General features: G+C 49.8%; 1 protein-coding gene across 6 annotated transcripts in view; it reads right to left on the bottom strand.

Moving 5' to 3' along the window:
• Positions 1 to 18,310, bottom strand: part of DEF8 (differentially expressed in FDCP 8 homolog) — a 39,028-nt gene extending 20,718 nt beyond the window's left edge. For 2 of the 6 annotated variants that reach the window (XM_033942766.1, XM_033942765.1), the window contains exons 1-8: positions 18,121 to 18,310; positions 13,622 to 13,756; positions 9,835 to 9,914; positions 2,419 to 2,568; positions 2,042 to 2,183; positions 1,231 to 1,395; positions 1,021 to 1,148; positions 659 to 772 (exon numbers count right to left, since the gene is read on the bottom strand). In XM_033942766.1, the coding sequence (XP_033798657.1) occupies positions 659 to 772; positions 1,021 to 1,148; positions 1,231 to 1,395; positions 2,042 to 2,183; positions 2,419 to 2,568; positions 9,835 to 9,914; positions 13,622 to 13,745 (903 nt within the window). In that variant the 5' untranslated portion in view covers positions 13,746 to 13,756; positions 18,121 to 18,310. The remainder of the gene's footprint in view (positions 1 to 658; positions 773 to 1,020; positions 1,149 to 1,230; positions 1,396 to 2,041; positions 2,184 to 2,418; positions 2,569 to 9,834; positions 9,915 to 13,621; positions 13,757 to 18,120) is intronic. The other 4 variants (XM_033942763.1, XM_033942762.1, XM_033942761.1 and 1 more) reach the window with 4 other exon arrangements.
• Positions 18,311 to 22,433: the final 4,123 nt, after the last annotated feature.

Below are 22,433 nucleotides of genomic sequence, written 5' to 3' on the forward strand. Positions count from 1 at the left end.
TCCTGTGGGAATTCTGTGCACAATTTAGTATTAGTGTTTTCACAACTAATTCCCCCAGCCTAAAGTCCGATATCTCCTCCTGTTACATCTCTTATGCCCACTAACTACCAGTAGGACCCCTTAATTCTGTCCCTTTCATTCCTCCTAGGCACCCCCACCTCTCATTCTTTCTCCTCTCCTCCCCCATTTGAACCCCTCACTTCGCTCTGTACTCCCCTCCCCCCTTACAGGCACAATCACTTTGCTCTGTCCCCTTCTCATACCTCTGTAATGGGCAGCAGCAGAAAGAGAAGGGAAGTGATCTACTACTAATGATTTCTATCTCGCTACAGATCGTACACAGTGCTGTCCACATAGGGGCTCACTTTCAAAGCGCTTTGTGTGTCCAAGTGCTTGGAAAATGAATCCCATTATATCCAGGTTCTTTTTCTGTCGCTAGTGCGCTCACAATTTAAGGCTGCGGCTGCTTGGGCCACTTCCTCCTCTGCCGACTTAGTCCCAAAAGTGATCTGATATGCAACGGTTCTTTTCCTCCCCTTTGCCAGGCTGCACTGCACAGTGGCGCAGGGTTCCCAGGCGTATGACTGCGCTCTCTACAGCATTATAAGAGAGACACAAGCCCTGTCTGTCCAAGCCAAGAGCCAAATCGTCTGCTTACCCGGATCTCCACCAGCTCCTCCACGTAGTTAAAGAGAAGAGGGTTGGTCTCCCGCAGTTTCAGCACTGGCCTCCCCACCATCAGTGCGAGATAACGCATAGTACATCGAGACACCTGCAAGCCAGGGAAATGGACTTCCTGAGTATTCACGCCACTCTCTCCTGAAGGGGACCAGAGCTAGACCCTCAGAGGCCGAGGCCCTCTCTATGGCAATGCCCTAGCGCAGAATCTTCCTTCTCAGTTGATAGTACGGCCTACAGGAGGCTGCTCTGAACTACCTGCTCTCAGTTCAGCTAAACATATTATTTATCCTTTCTCACCAGTCAAGAGGTTCTGAATTTGTCCCCCCCAATCCTCCTTACCTTGCGGGGCTCAAAGTCCCAGTTATGGATGACACGAGCGGGAATAACTGCAAGGTCATTCCAGTGACAGTTACTGCAGTAATACTGGCCTGTATAATCACACTGCCGGGCCTCGCTTGGAACAGCTCCTGGAAAAGGACCATTCAGAGATGAGACCTCAGCTAGGACAGTTTGGTACTGGAGCGAGAGAGTGACAGACTGCAGACTTACGCAGGGAGACTGGTGCTCGACACTCGGTGCAGCGGTAGTCCTGGCTGTCCAGTCCTGTCTCGGGGCAGATGTTGAGCTCATACTCCGCTTGGTGGCTAACCTTTGACCTCACGCAGGACTTGGTGATCAAGTTGAGGCATTTGCTGTGGCAGCGATAATAACACCCTGTTGGAAGACATTTAAAGAAAAGCAATGACAGCCCTATTAACCCCTGGTCATGAAGGATGGGGCCCGCGGCAGCATGGGTTACATTCAATGCTCCCTCTAAGGACTGGCCGGGTGTGTGCAAATTTCCTCTCATGTAAGCAACAAGTTTGAAAATCCAACAAGTTTCTGGATTTGCAAATATTTCTGTGAGCGATTGCTCACATGTTCCACTTGGAGGGAACATACAGTAAGTTACATTCCCTTAGGAGCATTTTATTTTTCATATTTCTCACAACTAAACTGGCAGACGTTTTGCGATACAGTTTCAGGGCAAGGGCTTGGGAAACGTTTCCCATCCCTGTAGCCTCTCACCTGAACAGGCACGCCATGTCTGGATTCATCCCCAAACGAAGGGACTCTGTTAAGTGTCTGCTCTTTAAGGCTGGGAGGGAGTGGGTGTGGAGTTAGGGGACAGCAGCATGTGTCTTGAAGGTTAGATAAAGCAGTGCAGGGAATGCGAATCTGTGAGGAGGAGGAAGGGGCACCAGGGGACAAAGCAGGAAATGGCAGGAGAGGCAGTGTGGTGTGTAAAACTGTCTGCTGGACCCCTTCCCCTCCCCCTCCCTCCCACACACTGAGATCGGGGTCTCAGCTCTTCCCTCACCTGTGCAGGTGTACCAGGTCTGAATCAGGCCCCAGATGATGGCGCTGCACTTGTCACAGGTTTGTTTAACACTTTTGCTCTTCTCCTTGAAAAATCGATGTTCCAGGAGGATCTGGATATTGGGTTCGTCTTCATTAGGGTCCTTCATCAAAGAGAGAGAGCAGGAGAGAGCTGAGCCAGCCTTCAGGAAGGAGTTTGTGCAATCGGAAAATATTCAGCGCATGATACCAGCGGCCTGATGCTTATCCCTAGAATAGCTCCAAGGGCGCATAAAACAGGATTTCAAGACCAGCCACATTCACCCAGGGCACAGCAGGTGGAAATGGCTTTTCTCTCAGGACAGGTATCAAGGGGGGGAGGAGGGCAGGCAGACACACCTTCAGCTCCTGCAGTTTAAGCCGTAGATGGATGAGACGCACCACCGCGTCCTTCTGCCTCTCCGAGTGTTCCGGTAACTCCAGAATCATCTGCTTGCACTCCTCAATCGCCTGCTGCAGCTGCTGAATGTCTGAGGCCAGGATCAGACCCTTCCAACAAGAGGAAACCAGGTGTGAATAGTTCCAACGGAACAGCCTTCCCACCCCACAGAACATGTAAATAGCTTCCCAAAGGATTAAAACATTTCCATCCTCAGCAGATGGTTGTGGTTTTGATAGTCAGCTGACACCATCAAGTGATACAGTAGGAACACAGCACGGATAACTGAAGAACAGCACAAAACCTAGACCCAAGTAAATTTCAACATATTTTCATTTTATTTATTACTTATAAATATTGTCATGTGTACAGAGAATCAGCAAGCGCCCATTAATTCAATCGGATGCAGACAACCTTTTTTTCTATCATTGTACATTAAAACACATATTACTATATTAAAACACATCTAATATAATAAAACGGTAAGCAGCGCATACGCACTTCCTATGTGTGCGTCCATTTTCCGTGAGCTGTAGCGACCCATAGGAAGTGCGCATGCGCGGCTTACGGTCTGGCCTCACAAGGCAAGACAAGTTCACATGCGCGCCCTTCCCTGCTCTCCACCTGCGGAGCGGCGGCTGTCGGCCGCTAGCACCCCCTGCCCTCTCCGTCGCCTCCCGGCTCCAGCAGCGTAGGCAGCACTATAAACACGCTGCTTCACGCCCTTCTCTGCCACGTCTCTGATGACATCATCGGAGACAGACGGGGCAGAGGAAATCACCAGTAGAAGGCCGCGAAGCAGCATGTTTAAAGTGCTGCCTACGCGGCTGGAGCCCTGAGGTTTGTCGGCGGTGGGAGGGTCAGGAGCAGGCCGGATCGACAACGGCAGTAAAAGAAGGGGGAGGGGCCGAATGGAGCAGGGAAGAGAAGGTAAGAGAAGGGAAAGGGGGAGTGGGGGAAAATCTTGCTACTGCTTCTACACAGGAAAGGGGAGGATAGGAGGGAAATGCTGTTGCTGCTGCATAGGGAAGTGGGATGGAAATGCTGCTGCACAGGGAAATGGGGAAAAATGACAGACAGACAGCGGGAGGGAGGGAGACAGAAAGAAAGAAAGACACATGGGCAGGGAGAGGGACAGAAAGACAGACAGAGAAAGGGGGCCAGAGAGAGAGTCAGCGGGAGAAGGAAAGGGGGCTGTTTTGGGGGGAGGGGTGTGCTTGGGGCAAACAGCTTTGCTCTGGGGGGGGAAGACAGAAGGGGCCATGGAGAGACAGGGAGAGGGATAGGGGGCTGCTTTGGGGGGAGGGGTGTGCTGGGGGGAGACAGAAGGGGCCATGGAGAGATAGGGAAAGGGGGCTGCTTTGGGGTGTGCTTGGGGCAAACAGCTTTGCTCTGGGGGGGAGGTGGGTGCTGGGGGCAGACAGCTTTGCTCGGGGGGAGGGGGAGACAGAAGGATACAGACAGCGGCCAAGGAGAGAGAGATAAAGAAACACAGACAGACAGACACATCTATTCTAGCACCCGTTAATGTAACGGGCTTAAAGACTAGTATTATTATATTGAAATTCCTCATCTTAAAATGTGTTGTAATATTAGTCCTGTGCTAAATTTATTCTATCCCCCAAATAAAAGAAAATTCTCCATAAAAGGTCCAATATGATAGAAGAGATGCCACTGGACCCCCAATATGGATCCACGTTTCACCAATTTTAAGCTTCATGAGGGGATCACATTAATGTCTCCATCCACACAAGTCGAAGTAGGATCTCCATTTTTCCACTAGATACATTTTAACATAAGTTATTTCAATAGATGGAATATGTTTTAATGTGCCTGGATCCAACTGGCTGCACACATATTACTATCTATTTAAAAATAAATGAAATTATATTGAAATTTCCCCAGACCAATATTTTGTGGTATAAGTGGAAGTGGTAGTTCTGGGTTGTAAAGATCAGTACTCGGATATCTTGACAGTTCTCCCAAGTCTAAATTGATATTGCACAGAATAAGCATGGAGGGAAGGAGAAATTAGGTTCTTACCTGCTAATTTTCTTTCTGTTAACCTGTAGACCGGTATAATTCCTTTACGGATGGGTATTATACCTCACTGCTACCAGCAGGTGGAGACTGAGATCAAACTTGTATATTAGTACAGCTTCCCTTCTACTAATCCAGTCTGCCGAATAGCCAAGCAGAACCTAGGAAAATTCTTAACAGAAAACAGTAAAATACACTCCGAACAGGAGTGGAAAAACAACAAACATCTGCAAACAACTGTTGGAACATGTGTAGAACTTTATCCTGGAAAATAAAACTTCTCTACAGCTCACCAGCTAAGCTGGCTGAGCCATCGCTGCTGTTCTTAATTCTCAATGTCCCTAGAAAAATACCAGAACCCGCAGAAAAATTCAAAATCTGCATGCAAGCAAAAACCCGCAATCACCGCACAAAGACAGATAGGGTGGGGAACTATACCGGTCTACAGGCTAACAGAAAGAAAATTAGCAGGTAAGAACCTAATTTCTCCTTCTGTATCGCCTGGTAGACCGGTATAGTTCCTTTACAGATGGGACGTACCAAAGCAGTACCCATCAAGGGCCGACACCAGAACACGTTCACCGAATACCATGTCCTGACGCGCTTGAACATTCACACGGTAGTGTTTGACAAAGGAATGCAGAGAAGACTAAACTGCCTTGCAAATATCCACTGGAGGCACTAGAGAAGACTCAGCCCAAGAAGCTGCCTGACCCCTAGTGGAATGAGCCTTGAGAAATTCTGGAACAGGCTTCTTCTTTAGAAGATAAGCAGAAGCAATAGTCTCCTTGATCCAGTGCACAATAATAGCCTTAGAAGCGCCATCCCCCTTATTAGGACCTTCTAGAAGGACAAAGAGATGATCTGATTTCCTGATCTCCTGGGTCCTCTGCACATAAGAGCGAAGGACCCAACTGACATCCAACTTGCGCAGCTGTCTTTGCTTAGAAGAGGCCTCCCAACTACCCAACACTGGGAGGACTACAGATTGATTGGAATGAAAAGGAGAACCTACTTTTGGCAAAAAGGAAGGAACAGGCCTCAAGATAATCCGCTCCCTAGAAAACTCCAAGATGGGAGCCCAACAAGAGAAAGCCTGCAGCTCAGAAACACGTCTACCTGAAGTAATGGCCACCAAGAAGACCGCTTTAAGAGTAAGGTCCTTCAAAGAGCAGTCGCCCAACAGTTCAAAAGGAGAGCACACTAGAACTGACAGAACCAGATTCAGATCCCAAGAAGGAACAGAGAGCCACATGGGAGGCCTGAGCAACTTGGCCACCAGCAAGAAGCGAATCACAACAGGAATGGCATTCAAACGCTAACCTTTCACTAACCCTCAAAAGGCTGACAAGGCCGCAAGCTGAACCCAGAGAGAAGACCAAGCCAGTCCCCTATCCAGACCATCCTGCAAACTCTAAGATGTTAGGCAGGGAAGCGCGAAAAGAGACCATTCCACGCACATCACACCACTCCTCAAATAGACGCCAAACCCTCACATAAGCCCAAGAGATGGAAAGCCTCCGGGACCCCAAGAGAGTTGAGATCACTTTATTTGAATACCCCTTCTTACCTAGACGACCCCTTTCAAGAGCCAAGCCGTAAGACAAAAGAGACCTGGATCGAACATTGGAATGGGACCCTGAGTTAGAAGGTCATCCAAGAGAAGCAGAGGAAGAGGATCCGCCACCAGATGCTTCACCAGATCCACGTACCATGGTCGTCGAGGCCAATCCGGAGCCACCAGAACCATGAGGCCCGGATGGCGAATTATGCGGAGAAAAACTCTGCCCACTAATGACCACGGAGGAACACATACAACAGCCCCTCCGTTGGCCATGGTTGAACCAGAGCATCCAGGCCCGACCATCTCTGCGGCAACTGAAGAAGTGGGGTATTTTGGCATTGACACTTGTGGCCATCAGGTCTATGAGCAGCTGACTCCAAGACTGAACTAAAACTGAAATACCCCACCTGGCTTAGACACCATTCTCCAGGATCTAGCACATGACGACTTAGGAAGTATGCTTGAACATTCTCCATTCCGGCTATGTGGGATGCTGACATTTCATGAAGGTGTGACTCCACCCAGACCATGAGCAGAGTCACCTCCTGTGCCACCAAAGTGCCATGGTGCCCCCCTGATGATTGACATAGGCCACTGCCGTGGCATTATCTGACAGATACCCTGACTGACTTTCCCATTAGAAAGGACTGGAAGGCTAACAATGCAAGATGGATGGCTCTGGTCTCCAAGACACTGATCGACCAAGAAGCCTCCTCCGTGGATCAGGTGCCCTGAGCTGAGTGACCCATCCCAGTGACTGCAGAAACTCCACTACCCGAGCCGTGACCCGAGTGCTCTCCTGGAACAACTTGGTTCTAATCAACTGGTCATTCAGGTAGGGATGAACAAGGATGCCTTCTTTTCGCAACACTGCCACAACAACCACCATCACCTTGGTGAACGTCTACGGAGCCGTGGCCAGACCAAAGGTAAGAGCACAGAACCGATAATGTTGCCCCAAGATCGCAAAGCGCAGGAAGCGATGATGGGAGGCCCGAATAGGAATGTGCAAGTAGGTCTCGGTCAGATCTAGAGGTCAGAAATTCCCCCGGCTGAACCGCCAGAATCACAGGCCGCAGAGTTTCCATGCGGAAGGAAGGCACGTGAAGAACCCCGTTGACTCCCTTCAAATCTAGAATGGGTACCAACCTGTGCCCCACTCCTGCGGGGGAACTGGAACCACCGCACAGAGATCCAGTCTTTGAAGGGTCTGATGAAAGGCCTGCTGCTTCCACGCCACCTACGAGGGAGAAGCCAGAAAACAGTCTGGCAAGGACCAGGCAAACTCCAGAGCATAGCTGTCCCGGATCACTTCCAGAACCCACTGATTGGACGTGATGTCTACCCACTTTGGATAAAATTCTCTCAGCCATGTGCCCACTTGAACCAAGATGGGCGCCGGCAAGTAGTCATTGGGCAGGATGGGTGGCAGGGGATCCAGCGGGGGTGCTACTTGCTACCACGAAAGGACTGCATGCGCTGGAAGAATTTGCCTCTAGAGAGCCCAGAAGATGGAAAAGAGGCAGCCCCTCTACCAGAGTGGAAGTGGCAAAAATCACGCCCATGCCCAGCGCTACCTCGAGCCAGCGGCCTAAGCCTATCCTCAGACAAACGAGGCACTTTGGAATCAGTGAGAGTCTGAACCAACCTGTCCAGGTCCTCACCAAACAAGAAAGATCCTTTAAAAGGGAACTTCGTCAACTTAGCTTTCAATGCCAAATCCACCGACCAAGCGCGAAGCCACAAGGTACAGCATGCTGCCACTCCAAAGGCAAAAGACTTGGCAGAAGCTCACAAGAGGTCATACATGGTATCCGAGAGATAAGAAATACCCAATTCAATTTTGGCAACTTCTTGCTTTAGCAAGTTCCAATTCTCAGATTTACTGTCAAGTACATGCTGGGCCCAACAAAAACATGCCCGAGCCACTAGCCCGCCACACATCACCGCCTGGACCGACAGAGCCGTCGAATCAAAACTCTGTTTAAGGAGGGACTCCAACTTACGCTCATCCAGATCCTTCTTGGCTGCACCGCCCTCAACAGGCATGGTATGCTGCTTAGAAATGGCCGAGACCACCGCGTCCACAACGGGTGACTTCAAAGTGTCCCTAGCCCCTTCAGGAATTGGATGCAAGTGGACCATGGAGCGTGCAAAACGAAAAGGGGCTTCCAGCACCTGCCACTGTGAGAGCATAATATCCCAAATATCCTGATGCATAGGAAAAGAGCGGGAGGCAGAGCGGATCCCCTTAAGCAAGGGGTCCACCGTACGGTGTCCTCAAAGTGCAAAACCGAAGAGACCTGCAGAATTAACTTATGAAGCTCTTCCCGCTGAAAAATGCGCACCACAGACGCATCTTCGCCAGCTGGGGGGTGCTCGAACCCCTCACTGGCGGAATCCGACCCTCTCAAGAGGATCCTGGAATTTTCCCCAAGGGTCCATGTCCTCATCAATAACTTCTTGCTCCTCTAGGTAAAAATACTCATTCCAAGAGACCCTCGGGTGTTTGGATGAGAGGAGTAGAGGGGGGCAAAACCGCCACTCTGTGGGGCCGCGCCGGGAAAGACATCAAGGGAAAAACCCTCCCCCAAGACCCCTGGAGTGGACATGGAACCTCCTGCCACCAGCACATAAGATTTAAAAAGTGCCAACAAAAATTCAGGGGGAAAGACTGCCGGAAGCCCCAAGGGACTCCCTGCCCCAGCAGGGAACCCTGCCATACCTTGCCCCTGTATTTCCAGAACAGGGAGGTCACCTGAGGTAATGGAAATGAAGGAGGAGGTTTCAGCTGAAATTAGACCTGAAACTGCCAAAATCAGAGCTCCTGCGGCCTGTCGCGTCTGAAAAGCCTGGGACTTTCCCGACACTGAGGTTGAGGAACCGACCGACGTGAAAAGGGAATCCCCAGCCATTCTGACAGCAAAGGAATCCTTTTCTCCCTGACCGTCGGCGGCTGGGGAACCCTCTACGCGGGCATCGGGGGAAGCTTGGGCTTCCCCACAATCCGAACCCGACTCGCAGGGTGCCTTGGCCCCCAGCATCCACTGCCAACGAGGCTACCCCACTGCTCCGGCCTGCACAATGCTTGCAAAGGCCAGCCACGAGTACCTTGCGTCTGGAGCACAATGAGCATTTTTTCTCTTTAAAAGTGCTCATTGTGCTGAAAACCACCCTAGCTGCAAGAAAAAGTGCCAGTTAGTTGAGAAAATACAGGCCATTTTAAAGGGAATTTAGCCCTTTAGACCAGCACACCTCAGGGTTTTAGTTTGTTTTTTTATAGAATAGACTCCGGCTGAGGCACCTCTACAAAAATATGGGGAGGTAGAGGAAGGTGGGGGAAGGACCCAGCACGAGACCCGCCGGGTTTAACACCCCTGAGGTTGGACGGATCCCCAAACAGGACCCGTCCAAGCTCTATCCGGCAGAAAAGGGGAACCAGGAGTCCAAAAACAAAGTTCCAACAGTGCTAAGAGGAGAGCTGAAATTAGCCTGACCACCTGCTACCGGAGACTGAGGAAGACTGGAATAGTAGAGGGGAAGCTATACTGATATACAAGTTTGATCTCAGTCTCCACCTATTGGTAGCAGTGAGGTATAATACCCATCCGTAAAGGAACTATACCGGTCTACCAGGCAGTACAGAAGAAGCTCATTAAAATCTGTTCACGACCCTCAGTGCCTCTTTTCTACCACCTCCCTAGCACATATCCCACACGCCACCCAGAACACGAAGAGAGACAGCACTCCTTCCTACAAGCCAGATATATACCTCAGGCCGGGAGAAATGATCCTCCGCCAGTCCGAGATCCATCACGCGTTCCGTGCAGTGGTAGGAATCCGGGGACACATCTGGAGATGAAGAGAAAGGAGGGGAGAGAATTTCAGTGACAGATGGATGTGCTATAAAACCCCAACACTCCAGCAGAGGGCACACTAGGGCAGTGAAGCTTATTGAAAATGCTCAACTTAAGGCTTACTTGTTTGCGGCGGCCGTTGACCCTTGCCATACTTTGCTGCCTTTTGGCTCAATTGTGGCCACGTGATAGCGTCTCTCTCTGCCTTTTGACTCTGACCCTATGCACCACTTTTCCCTGCAGTTTCAATTTTAGTTTTGTAAACTGCTTTGATAGACTTTCACCTTGGCATTATATCAAACCTGATAAACTTGAAACTTAAACAAAAAGGACTTTCCCCCGATCTGGGGCTATTAAAGCACTTCCTCCACTAACTGGACACCTTCTGAGTGTCAGGCTTTAAAGCAGCGTTTCTCAAGCTAGTACTCGGACTCTGCCCCCCCCCCCCCCAGACTGCAAAGGCAGGCTCCTTTTTCTTATCCGCATGAAATAAAAAACAGCACATGCAAATCTCTCATGAATATTCATTGTGAATATGCTAAAAACTGTTAGCTAGGGATGGAGAAGTCTACGAGTGACTCGAGAAGCACCGCTTTAAGGGGAAACGCCGATATATATTTTTATGGGTTGTATAATTTGGTTCTAATTTATTCTGTTGATTTTGGCTTGTGAATGTATGATGTGTGGAGAATTGTACTCCATCCAGATCTTGAAAGGGTACAGAACAGGCTATAAAAACTCAATCAAACTAAGGTTTCACTCCCAGACTCTGAGGGCTGCCAACAGGCCAGGGGTTCAGGATACTCCTAATGAGTTTGCATGCCAGCTACCTCCAATGAATGCAAATTTCTCTCATGCATAGTCCTCAGTGATATCCAGAAAACTTGCCTGTCAGGGAAGATGAAGGCTTTAGGGGAAAGAGATGGGGATTTGTATACCGCCTTTTTGTACTTAAATACAACCACACACACTCAAAGCTGTCCCGGTGGGCTCACAATCTATCTAAGGGACTTGCCCAGGGTCACAAGGAGCAGTGCGGGGTTTGAACCCACAACCTCAGGCGCTGAGACTGTAGCTCTTTAGTTTGAAAGGATGCTTCTCAGAGAAATTTGAGGTGCTTCCACTTCCACCTATCCCTAATGAAACAGACCTAGACCTATCCCAGGCTGCAGCTGCTAGGAAGAATACCATTCATGACAAAGTTGATAGAGTTTGTAGTCATCACCCAACTAAAAGATTATATTTCAACATGGAATTTATTAGTACCCTCTCAACATAGGTTCAGAAATGAACACAGTACAGAAACATGCACGATTGATCCAACATTGAGAGTTAGATCAGTATTAAGCCCAGGTAACTACGACAGTTTGATGTCTCAGCAGCATTTGACATGGTCAACCACACTGGCTGGCTGAAATAGGAATCTCAGGAATGTTATTGCACCTCTCCCTCAATATTCATGGGGGTTAGGGGCAGAGCCGGCCCGCGAATGTTGAAAATTCACAAATAACTTTTTGGCTGATTCTGACCCACCCCCCGCCTCTCTCCCGCCTTCCCGGACCTTACCTGGTGTCTAGCGGGCTTTCAGGGCAGGAGCGATCTTCCTACACTCCTGCCCCGTGCAGATCACTGAGACAAAATGGCTGCGGGGAGTTCCTGTAGTCTCTCGAGACTACGTCGGGAACTCCCCACAGCCATTTTGTCTCAGTGATCTGCACGGGGCAGGAGTGTAGGAAGATCACTCCTGCCCTGAAAGCCCGCTAGACACCAGGTAAGGTCCGGGAAGGCGGGAGAGAGGCGGGGGGTGGGTCAGAATCATGATGCATCAGGAAGGGTCCTAAGGCTTTGATTGGCCCAGACACCCAAGGCTCCTCCTATGGGGTGTCCGGGCCAATCAGAGCCTTAGGACTCTTCCCGATGCCACTTTCTGAAAATGGCTCAGCATTTTTTAAGCATCCACCATTTCAATGTTGAAGAGCTCATTTGCATTTCAGTATCAGAGATTGCTAGAAACCTCGCTAAAGATGGAGATAACCCACCGCTAAACTGCATACAGGCTAAACTGCCGGAAAACAGTTTAGCGACAGTGTTAAACTTTTGAGAATCTTGCTCTTAGTCTCAAAATCCTACTCGTACTTCTTCCAACAGCACTACAGGATACTAGTGCAGTCAATGATATTGGCCTACTAGACTACTGCAATGCTCTACTCTCAGGTATCTCCGTGAAAGTAATGAAAACCCCCCAACTGATATGAAACACTGAAGCAAAACTCAAATACAACAAATCAAGATTTGACCATGTCACACCACTGCTTAAAGAATTACACTGATATCTCTAATAGCTTCCCCAGATTTACTGAACTATGAGGTCTGTGAACCAACGGAACTCTTAATAACCCGACACTATCATTCCCAACTCCGAAAGAGATAAAATACAAAACATTTCACAGCAAATCATTCAGCTATCAAATAGCAAAAGTGTGAAATCACTTCCCTTTGTAATTCACACAACTACAGTCTACACCAGGGCTGCCCAAGTTCGGTCCTCGAGATCTACTGGCAGGCCAGGTTTTCAGGATATCCACAATGAATATGTATGAGAGAGATTTGCATTCCAAGAAGGCAGCGCAGGCAAATCTTTCTCATGCATATTCATTGTGGATATCCTGAAAACCTGGCCTGCCAGTAGATCTCAAGGACCGGACTTGGGCAGCCCTAGTCTACATGCTGTTTTGCAAAAATCTAAAAATGTGGCTTTTTAAGAAATCCCTACTATGGGTCCAAAGAGACAATGTTAATGGTCAGCTGCTATTTATGATATGTTACCTCAGATTGTATGTATAATTCTCTGCAATATATTTAACTCTATACAAAATTGTATGTAATCTGCCTAGAACTCTAATTAATGAGGATTTGGTGGGATATAAGATTGTACATAAACATTTTTTGTACTTTTTTTTTTTTTGGGGGGGGGTCAAACTATCTTGCTCCTGCTTTGCATCTGTGAGAGTTGGTTTTAACTCCTATACTGGCTTGTAAAACATCCACGCCTGAGAAACTCCCTAACCCTCTACTTGTACTGAGCAGGGAGTGTCTCTTGAATGTTTTAATATACTGTACAGTGCTGTGTACATCTGTTTGGCAGAGCTACAGAAATGCTAAGTAGTCGTAGTCGGCTATTTGGCCTTTTATCTGCCATCATGTTTCTATGTTAGTAACAGTATCTCAATCAATAAGGATTTTACATTTTTTTATACTGTATGTGATCCAATTATCATTGTTCTTTGTTAAATTTCACATTACGACTGGAACTTAATTTTGAAGACATAGGATTACAAGTTCTTTATCTATGTAAGCTCATCCTGTTTTTCCAAGACTGCTTTTAACCCACTCGCTTGTATATTACCCATGCCTAAGACAAACTCCCTAACCCTCTACTTGTCCCGTTTGTCTGTTTGGTTAGATTGTAAGCTCTACTGAGCAGGGACTGTCCTTTAAATGTTTTATTGTACAGTGCTGTGTAAGTTTAGCAGTGCTATAGAAGGGATAAGCAGCAGTAGTATCAGACCTGTTACGGCCACATTTAAAGACCACTGAACCCAGAGTAAGAGAGCTCATAGTCTCCTGTCTCTCTAGTTAGCAGTGAGCCACGACAGCAGTCTGCTCGCCTTCACAAGGAAAACTTTAAGGATCAGTACAAACCCCTGTGGGGCAGGTCTGCGACAGCCTCGTTGGCATCCTGGTCACCTTTGCTCCTGACCCCTTGCTTGTTGAAGGGGTTGAGGTGGGCCTGTCGAAATCGAACCAGTTTCTCATCATATTCCATATCAGCTGACCCTGGGGAAACAGAAAAGTGAAAGATGTTGAGCAAAGAGAGCCAAGAAAGTTTGCTCTGAACAGGAAAGGAGAACTGGGGAGTGGGGGGGGGCACATCTTTCCCATAAGAGAATAATCTAGGGCCCTTGTGCAGAGCACATCCTGTAAAGAGCTGATGCAAGTAGTGGCAGGGAGATCCTAGCCCACATACCCAGGTTTGGGGGTGAAGGTCACAACTACCATGGTGTGTGTACAAGTAACCCACTAAGAGGGGGAAACCCCCAGGAGATTCAACCTGCCCCTCTTCACAAGGCTCTCAAAGCCCCAAGAAGAATCAAGGAGAGAGAAAAATGCTGCAGTACCAGATGAAGGAAAATCTGCCCCAGTTTCAGCTGCCTCCACCCTCCTAGGCAGCATAAGAGTCTGGGTGAGAACAGCAAAGATTACCTGCTGCCCCCCTGCACAGATTCCCCCCCCCCAGGGTGAGAAATAGCAAGGATCGCCTGCTGCAGCTCTTGCCTCACCCTTGGTCTGCACAGATCACCCCCTCCCCCATGAGAAATAACAAGGCTCGCCTGCTGCACCCAGGGTTAGAGCCTGCACAGATGATCACCCCCCCTCCCTCTCAGGGTGAGAAGAGCAAGGAGTACCTGCTGCCCCCCAAGGACCAGAGCCTGATCATGAAAGACCAGGTAGACTCCTTGATTAGAAAAATCTTTCTCACCCTCTAGAAGCTTTGGTCCATCAGAGCCTACTTCGATGTCTCATCATTTCGAATTCTGGTACAATCTCTTGTACCAAGTCAACTCGATTATTGTAACATCGCCTACTTGGAACTCTCCCAGAAGAACAAGCGGCGATTGCAACTGGTACAAAATGTAGCGGTTAGGCTACTTTGTGGACTGAAGAAGTTTGATCATGTGACACCTTCCTATTGACTTCTACACTGGCTGCCAATGGAGGCACGTGTGAAATTCAAATTTGGTTGTTTTTGCTTCAAGGTACTTTACGGCTTAGCCCCCAAATATATAACAGACCTTTTCTCCTTCACAATCAACAGATTCAGGAGAACCTCACATCCAAACTTTGTTTCTCCATCGGTTAGAGGTTGTAAATTTAAAAGTCATCACCAACATCTTTTCTCACATCAAGCAGCATTATGGGGTAAAGACCTGGAGCAACTGCTTGTGTCTACTACTTATAGGGAATTCAGGAAACGCCTAAAAACACATCTGTTCCTGAAGTACTTAAGTAACTGACCTATACAATCTTAGTCCTCAACAAATGATCTCTAGAACTGTCAATCACCAAGTCTATACTTTATTGATTCCACTCAATCTGTAACATCTCTAATCGTTGTAAACCGCATAGAGCTTCACAGTCCTGTGGTATATAAAAAAATTGTTATTATTATTATTATTATTACCTGCTGTCCCCCAAGGAATAGGGTGAGGCCCTGCACAGATCACCCCCCCAGGGTGAGAAATAGCAAAGATCGCCTGCTGCAGCTGCAGCTCCTGCCCCCCTCCCCTTCCCCCTCGGTCAGGACAGATCACCCCATGAGAAATGGAAAGGATCACCTGCTGCACCCAGGGTGAGAGCCTGCACAGATGATCACCCCCTCCCTCTCAGGGTGAGAAGTGCAAGGAGTACCTGCTGCCCCCAAGGAACAAGGTGAGGCCCTGCACAGATCACCCCCCCACTCCTTCATTCCCTCCCTGCCCCCTCCAGGGTGAGAAATAGCAAGGATCGCCTGCTGCAGCTGCAGCTCCTGCCCCCCCCCCCTTTCCCCTCGGTCAGGACAGATCACCCCATGAGAAATGGAAAGGATCACCTGCTGCACCCAGGGTGAGAGCCTGCACAGATGATCACCCCCTCCCTCTCAGGGTGAGAAGTGCAAGGAGTACCTGCTGCCCCCAAGGAACAAGGTGAGGCCCTGCACAGATCACCCCCCCACTCCTTCATTCCCTCCCTGCCCCCTCCAGGGTGAGAAATAGCAAGGATCGCCTGCTGCAGCTGCAGCTCCTGCCCCCCCCCCCTCGGTCAGGACAGATCACCCCATGAGAAATGGAAAGGATCACCTGCTGCACCCAGGGTGAGAGCCTGCACAGATGATCACCCCCTCCCTCTCAGGGTGAGAAGTGCAAGGAGTACCTGCTGCCCCCAAGGAACAAGATGAGGCCCTGCACAGATCACACCCCCACTCCTTCATTCCCTCCCTGCCCCCTCCAGGGTGAGAAATAGCAAGGATCGCCTGCTGCAGCTGCAGCTCCTGCCCCCCCCTTCCCCCTCGGTCAGGACAGATCACCCCATGAGAAATGGAAAGGATCACCTGCTGCACCCAGGGTGAGAGCCTGCACAGATGATCACCCCCCCCCTCCCTCTCAGGGTGAGAAGTACAAGGAGTACCTGCTGCCCCCCAAGGAACAAGGTGAGGCCCTGCACAGATCACCCCCCCCACTCCTTCATTCCCTCCCTGCCCCCTCCAGGGTGAGAAATAGCAAGGATCGCCTGCTGCAGCTGCAGCTCCTGCCCCCCCCCCTTTCCCCTCGGTCAGGACAGATCACCCCATGAGAAATGGAAAGGATCACCTGCTGCACCCAGGGTGAGAGCCTGCACAGATGATCACCCCCTCCCTCTCAGGGTGAGAAGTGCAAGGAGTACCTGCTGCCCCCAAGGAACAAGGTGAGGCCCTGCACAGATCACACCCCCACTCCTTCATTCCCTCCCTGCCCCCTCCAGGGTGAGAAATAGCAAGGATCGCCTGCTGCAGCTGCAGCTCCTGCCCCCCCCCTTTCCCCTCGGTCAGGACAGATCACCCCATGAGAAATGGAAAGGATCACCTGCTGCACCCAGGGTGAGAGCCTGCACAGATGATCACCCCCTCCCTCTCAGGGTGAGAAGTGCAAGGAGTACCTGCTGCCCCCAAGGAACAAGGTGAGGCCCTGCACAGATCACACCCCCACTCCTTCATTCCCTCCCTGCCCCCTCCAGGGTGAGAAATAGCAAGGATCGCCTGCTGCAGCTGCAGCTCCTGCCCCCCCCCCCTTCCCCCTCGGTCAGGACAGATCACCCCATGAGAAATGGAAAGGATCACCTGCTGCACCCAGGGTGAGAGCCTGCACAGATGATCACCCCCCCCCCTCCCTCTCAGGGTGAGAAGTACAAGGAGTACCTGCTGCCCCCAAGGAACAAGGTGAGGCCCTGCACAGATCACACCCCCACTCCTTCATTCCCTCCCTGCCCCCTCCAGGGTGAGAAATAGCAAGGATCGCCTGCTGCAGCTGCAGCTCCTGCCCCCCCCCTTTCCCCTCGGTCAGGACAGATCACCCCATGAGAAATGGAAAGGATCACCTGCTGCACCCAGGGTGAGAGCCTGCACAGATGATCACCCCCTCCCTCTCAGGGTGAGAAGTGCAAGGAGTACCTGCTGCCCCCAAGGAACAAGGTGAGGCCCTGCACAGATCACACCCCCACTCCTTCATTCCCTCCCTGCCCCCTCCAGGGTGAGAAATAGCAAGGATCGCCTGCTGCAGCTGCAGCTCCTGCCCCCCCCCCTTCCCCCTCGGTCAGGACAGATCACCCCATGAGAAATGGAAAGGATCACCTGCTGCACCCAGGGTGAGAGCCTGCACAGATGATAACTCCCCCCCTCCCTCTCAGGGTGAGAAGTACAAGGAGTACCTGCTGCCCCCCAAGGAACAAGGTGAGGCCCTGCACAGATCACACCCCCACTCCTTCATTCCCTCCCTGCCCCCTCCAGGGTGAGAAATAGCAAGGATCGCCTGCTGCAGCTGCAGCTCCTGCCCCCCCTTCCCCCTCGGTCAGGACAGATCACCCCATGAGAAATGGAAAGGATCACCTGCTGCACCCAGGGTGAGAGCCTGCACAGATGATCACCCCCCCCCTCCCTCTCAGGGTGAGAAGTGCAAGGAGTACCTGCTGCCCCCAAGGAACAGGGTAAGGCCCTGCACAGATCACACCCCCACTCCTTCATTCCCTCCCTGCCCCCTCCAGGGTGAGAAATAGCAAGGATCGCCTGCTGCAGCTGCAGCTCCTGCCCCCCCTTCCCCCTCGGTCAGGACAGATCACCCCATGAGAAATGGAAAGGATCACCTGCTGCACCCAGGGTGAGAGCCTGCACAGATGATCACCCCCTCCCTCTCAGGGTGAGAAGTGCAAGGAGTACCTGCTGCCCCCAAGGAACAAGGTGAGGCCCTGCACAGATCACCCCCCCATCCCTCTCAGGGTGAGAAGAGCAAGGAGTACCTGCTGCCCCCCAAGGAACAGGGTGAGGCCCTGCACAGATCACCCCCCCATCCCGGTGAGAAATAGCAAGGATGACCGATTGCAGGTCCTGCCCCCCTCCCCCTTTTTGCACTCACCGCGGCATGGCGCTCCGAGCAGCCGCCCAACAGCACGACTGCGGGAAGCGGCCCAGCCCCGGTGCCGACCTTTCCCGGCGGCAACTCCCGGGAGAAAGCGACTGAAGCGCCACCTGCAGGCCAGAGCGCGGAAGAAGCCTGACCCAGCCTTAACTAGGTTCGCCCCGCCCCTCTCTGGCTCCGCCTCTAATGCTAGCCCTACCCTCTCCCTCTTCGCCTCCCAGCTCCGCCTCTCAAATCCTACCCGTAGCCTAGCGGCCTCGCCCCTCCCCTTCCCTCCAGCCACACCCCCAACTCTTTCGTCACTGCCCCAATCCGCTCTTCCTTCACCTTGCAGTCTCGTCATTACTCGTTCCCTCTAGCCCCGCCCCTCGCGCCCTTACGCAGCTCCGCCTCTAATGCTAGCCCTACCCTCTCCCTCTTCGCCTCCCAGCTCCGCCTCTCAAATCCTACCCGTAGCCTAGCGGCCTCGCCCCTCCCCTTCCCTCCAGCCACACCCCCAACTCTTTCGTCACTACCCCAATCCGCTCTTCCTGCACCTTACAACCCTCGTCATTTTTCATTCCCTCTAGCCACGCCCCTCGCGCCCTTACGCAGCTCCGCCTCCTCGCCTTCTCCCCTCTCCCTGTGCTCCTCTCGCATCTCCCCGCCCCTCCGCCTGTCTTCCATTGGGCAGAGCGCTGCTGCTCTGCGTGACGTAAGTCTAGGGGCGGTGCCCTGTTGTCCCCGGAAGCGCGAGGCCTAGCTGCGGCCTGCCCCTGAACCGAAGAGCTGCCAGGGCTCTAGGAAAAGGCGCTTCTCGGCGGCTGCACCTCAACTGCCTTCAAATGGCTCGAAAGGAGGAACCACGTTGTCTGGAGCCCTAGGGCAGGGGTAGGCAATTCCGGTCCGATATCCACAATGAATATGCATGAGATCGATTTGCATCTCAAGGAGGCAGTGCATGCAAATCCATCTCATGCATATTCATGGTGGAGATCCTGAAAACCTGGCCGGACTCCGGCTCTCGAGGACCGGAATTGCCTACTCCTGATATAGTGTAGATCAGGGGTCCCCAAAGTCCCTCCTTGAGGGCCGCAATCCAGTCGGGTTTTCAGGATTTCCCCAATGAATATGCATTGAAAGCAGTGCATGCACATAGATCTCATGCAGATTCATGGGGGAAATCCTGAAAACCCGACTGGATTGCGGCCCTCAAGAAGGGACTTTGAGACTCTAGTACAGTAGTGCCCAACCCTGTCCAGGAGGAACACCAGGCCAATTGGGTTTTCAGGCTAGCCCTAATGAATATGCATGAAGCAAATTTGCATGCTTATCACTTCCATCATATGCAAATCTCTCATGCATATTCATTAGGGCTAGCCTGAAAACCCGATTGGCCTGGTGTTCCTCCAGGACAGGGTTGGGAATCACTGCTCTAGTAGGACAGAGCGAAGGTCCATCAAGTCCAGTATCCAGGTCCTCAAGTATCTACCTGCCCTAGATCATGAGTAAAACAGATTTTATTACATTACATTACATTAGTGATTTTTATTCCGCTTGTGCCTTGCGGTTCAAAGCGGATTACATAAGAAGAGAGCTGGACATTTCCAGGAGGGTACATGACATTGGAGAATACAGATTGAGGGTATAGACTTAATGACAGAGTGAGGGTGTAGACATAATAACAATGGAAGATAAATCAGGTTACATTACTATACATATCAAATATTCTGTTTCCATACTTTGGTAGGTAATCGGTTTCGGTAGGGTGAATTAGGTTCCAGGTATTTTTTTATTTATTTATTATTTTTTATATGTATTTTTTGTCGATTGATGGTATGGTGCCAGGGAGTGAGCAGACCTGGTTGGTGGAAGAGGAGAGGGAGATTAGGTAGATTGTAAATACTTTTTGAAGAGCAGCGTTTTGATTTCTTTACGGAATGCTTTGAAGTCAGATGTTGAGGTTAACAATCTAGTGATGGAGGGTTCGAGTTTTGCTGCATGCGTTGCTATGAGGTTATCATAAAGCTTTTTACGATGAGTGCCATTGAGTGGTGGATATGAGAATGGTGTCAGTGTTCTTCTTATTCTGGGTGGAAGGTTACGGTTTAGGCGATCGTTTAGATAGGCAGGTGCAGTACCGTTGAAAACTTTGAAGATTAGACAGTACAGTTTGAATTGAATTCTGGCTCGAATCGGTAGCCAATGTGAGTCTAGGTAGGCATTGGTGATGTGGTCAAATTTTCCGAGGGAGTAGATTAGTCTGAGAGCTGTGTTCTGAACGGTCTGTAGTTTTTTGATCATGTTTGTGGGGCATGGTAGATATAGGATATTGCAGTAGTCCACTAGACCTAGTACCAGGGATTGTACAATGATCCTGTAGTGTTCTTTGTCAAAGAATTTCCTTATTTTTCTTAAATTGTGCATTGTGAAGAATGCTTTTTGGGTAGTTTTGATGATTTGAGTCTGCATAGTGCAGCATCTGTCTATCAGCACTCCCAGGATTTTGAGTGAGGTCTGGATTGGGTATTTGGTTGCTTTAATTTCTAAGTCTGTTATGGATGGGTTTTTGTCTGTTTCGAGCATTAAGAATTTGGTTTTGTCCGAGTTTAGTTTTAATTTGTGGTTTGTCATCCATTTTTTCTACTTCGTTCAGTATTGTTTCCAGGTGTCCTGTTGAGGTGTGGTCTTGGGTTTCGAAGGGGAGGAGAATAGTTATGTCGTCTGCGTAGCTGAATGATGTTACTTTTAGGTTGTCAAGAGTGGTACCTATTACACTGCAGCGTCTGCTCCCCCTCTCTCTCCCCTCCCCACTAACATCCAGTATCTGTCTCCTCTCTATCCCCTGGCGTAATAAGGGGGTGCAGGGGGGTCTTTGTAAAGGGCACAGGCACCCAATCTCCTCTCCGCCCCCCCCTTCATTCTTGTATCTCTTTAATCTTTCCTGTGCGAGCAGCATTACAAACTTGCTACCCGTGTTGGTGTCGCACCTCTCTGGTCACATCCAGGCTCCAGGTCTAGGAAGTGACACCAGAGGCATAGCCAACACGACGTGGGCAGCAGGTTTGCGCTGTTGCTCTCGCCTGGAAAATTAAAAAGGCACGAGGAAAGAGAAGTGGGATGCGTGCACGGCAGAGAGGGCGGGGGAGGGGCGCCACTTACCCTCACTATGCCACTGTCTCTATCCACCCCATTTCCTTTTTAAATTCTTTTTTTAAATAATTTTAACAGAAATTAGAATATTAGTACCATATTTTCAGTACAAAACAGAATACATTCAAAATAGTAGACTAATAAATTAGCACATCTTGTCATCCCAGCAATTAAAACAGCCCCAATCCTTATCCCCCTCCCCCCCTTTTCAGAAGACCTGGGTTCCCAATTCATAAGGATAGAATAGTGTACAATTCAAATCTTTCAAAAAACCCTCTTTTTCCATTTTAATATACCTCTCCCAAATATCTAAATTTCGCCCATTGATTTTTTAAGAGGGCCGATAGTCTATACTTTTCACAAACTATTCCTAAACGGTCTCTCATATCTCTGATTGTGGGTATATTTGGGGTACGCCATTGCTGAGCCAATGTCAATTGAGCAGCTATAAATGGCAGATCGAGAGGATGTTAACCCCTCCACTCCTACTCCCAACAGTGCCCTTTCAGCATTTGCTTTGAGTTGAGTCTGAATTAACTTACTCACATCATAAAATACCTGCTCCCAGGACTTCTGGCAGTTCCATCACATATGATAGAATGTGCCCCTTTCACCACATCCTTTCCAACAGACAGCATTGTCCTCCTTGGTATATTTACTGATTAATACCATCGTACTAACAGTTTCATAGCATTTTCTACCAATGTGGCTGCTCTAGCTATATGGAAAAGATGTTACAATTGTCCCCACTCATCCATTGACCATTCATTCCTTCCCCAGATCTTTTTCCCATTCTTTCATATACGAGGTTTTCACTTCCTTATCATCATGTATAATTCTATATAACCAAGAAATACATCCTTTTACAACTGGGCTCTCTAAACCCTTTTCAAATTCAGATTTCTTTAAAACTTCTTTACGCGTCCCCTTATATGTCAAGATATAATTTTTCACCTGTAGATAAGGATAGAGATCTTTCTCTTCCAATTGATATTGATCCCTAAGGTCTGCGAAGGCTTTAACCTCCTCTTCGTCAATAAATTGTCCAAAACATTTCAGACCTTTTATATCCACCCCATTGCCATCAGCATCTGCTCCCTCCCTCCCTCCCTCCCTCCACCCCACATCCATGCAGTATCCTGCCCCCTCATCTTCCAACGCAGCTGCAAACTTAAAAG

This window comes from Geotrypetes seraphini, chromosome 4 (assembly GCF_902459505.1).
Source record: "Geotrypetes seraphini chromosome 4, aGeoSer1.1, whole genome shotgun sequence".
Classification (NCBI taxonomy): domain Eukaryota; kingdom Metazoa; phylum Chordata; class Amphibia; order Gymnophiona; family Dermophiidae; genus Geotrypetes; species Geotrypetes seraphini.